Genomic DNA, 1694 nt, shown 5'->3' with positions numbered 1-1694 from the left:
CACCAGGGGCTGGGGGAGGGAAGGGGAGTTGTTCCATGGGTACAGGGTTTCAGTTTTGCGAGGTGGAAAGACTTGTGGAGATCGATGGTGGTGATGGTTACACATTGTGGATGTGCTTAATGCTCACTTAAAATGTTTAACTCTGGGCTGAGTCGGGAGATGGGGTCCAAGGTCCAGGGCGCGATGCGCGGGAGGCTGTGGGCTGCTGGGGAGGTTCGGCCCTGGCGCCTGGCGGCCGGGGCGCCAGGTGTGGCGGGGCCTCCCCCTGTTCCCCGGGCCGCTGCTCCGCGAGTCCCGCGGGGCCCGCACTAACCTAGGCCCTAGAGGGTCGGTGACTGGGGGCCCCGGGGACCGGGTGGGGGAACGAGGGAGAAAGCGAGGGGAACCCCAAGGGAGAGGTGGAAGTGCGGAGGCGGTGGAGTGCCGGCGGCGGCGCTGGGGGACCCAGCCGCGTGAACCCCGAACGCAAGCAAAGAGGGTAACATCTATTCCTGAAAGTGTGGGGGGCTCACGGGTGCATAACCTTCTCTCGAAGTGTGTAGCAGAGCTAAAGAAGACAACCAACTAGGGTTCACCCATCTGAGAGTGTAATTGGCTCACGAATCCAGGACAAAGTGAGGGGTCACAGCTCCAGCATAAGTCCTTTTCCTGTCGCCGCTACGAAGATGCTTGACACAAAGGCTTGGGCTGAGCGCGCTGTGGAATGGGCTGCAAAGGACCCAGATGGCTTCCTTGCAACAGTTATTTCGGCCCTTACTCCACTGTTTCTAGCACGCGCTGTACTGTCTTGGAAGCTGGCCAAGATGACTGAGGCCAGGGGAAAGGAGCAAAAGAAAACACAAAAACGCCAAGAAAATACTGCAAAAACGAAACGACTGAAAAAGGACTGAAGGAATGAACAGGCTCCTCAACCAGAGGAAACTCATTTGGGAGGAGCTGCAAGGTTTCTTTTCTGGATTTATGACAGTATTTAACAAATGGAGCCTGAGCCTATGGAAGAATCATGTTAGTTCTGACCGCTACTGTAGCAACTTTTAGGCTTCTGCATAGAAGTCTATTGACAGTTATTGTAAATTGGCATTTATTATGCTAAAAATGCTTTATAACTGACTTAGTCATTTGCCATTTTGCAGCTTAAAACATCCTATGGAGCCCTAACCGGTTTGGCTCAGTGGATAGAGCATCAGCCTGTGGACTGAAGGGTCCCAGATTCGATTCCTGTTAAGGGCATGTACCTTGGTTGCGGGCACATCCCCAGAAGGGAGTGTGCAAGAAGCAGTTGAATCAATGTTTCTCTCTCATCGATGTTTCTAACTCTCTATCCCTCTCCTTCTCCCTTCCTCTCTGTAAAAAAATCAATAAAATATATTTTAAAGAAAACATCCTATGGAGAAAAAATGACTTTAGATTATGAACTCTATTCAAATAGTGGGGCCTTGACTTACGAGTTTAATTTGTTGCGAGACCGAGCTCGTTAAGGAGCTCGTTGATTCAAATTACTCTATCAACTCAATGCTAAAAATCAGCAGAGAGACAGCTGGTATCTCAAAAAACTCATTAGTCAGGACACTCGTAAGTCAAGGCCCCCACTGTATAGGCTCAAAAAGGGTCCTGTTCTGGACAAAGGAAACTAAGAATGTAAAAATGAGAACTGTCCTGAGGTGAAAAGTATGCTTTGGCTTAAAAGAGATGCA

General features: G+C 50.2%; 1 protein-coding gene across 1 annotated transcript; it reads left to right on the top strand.

Moving 5' to 3' along the window:
* Positions 1 to 665: 665 nt before the first annotated feature.
* On the top strand, positions 666 to 890 carry LOC118650158 (small integral membrane protein 15-like). Its single transcript, XM_036298119.1, has one exon. It carries the CDS (start codon positions 666 to 668, stop codon positions 888 to 890), a length of 225 nt encoding a protein of 74 aa, XP_036154012.1.
* Positions 891 to 1694: the final 804 nt, after the last annotated feature.

This window comes from Myotis myotis, unplaced genomic scaffold, assembly GCF_014108235.1.
Source record: "Myotis myotis isolate mMyoMyo1 unplaced genomic scaffold, mMyoMyo1.p scaffold_m19_p_3, whole genome shotgun sequence".
In the NCBI taxonomy this organism is placed as follows: domain Eukaryota; kingdom Metazoa; phylum Chordata; class Mammalia; order Chiroptera; family Vespertilionidae; genus Myotis; species Myotis myotis.
This window is presented reverse-complemented; position numbering and strand designations above follow the sequence as displayed.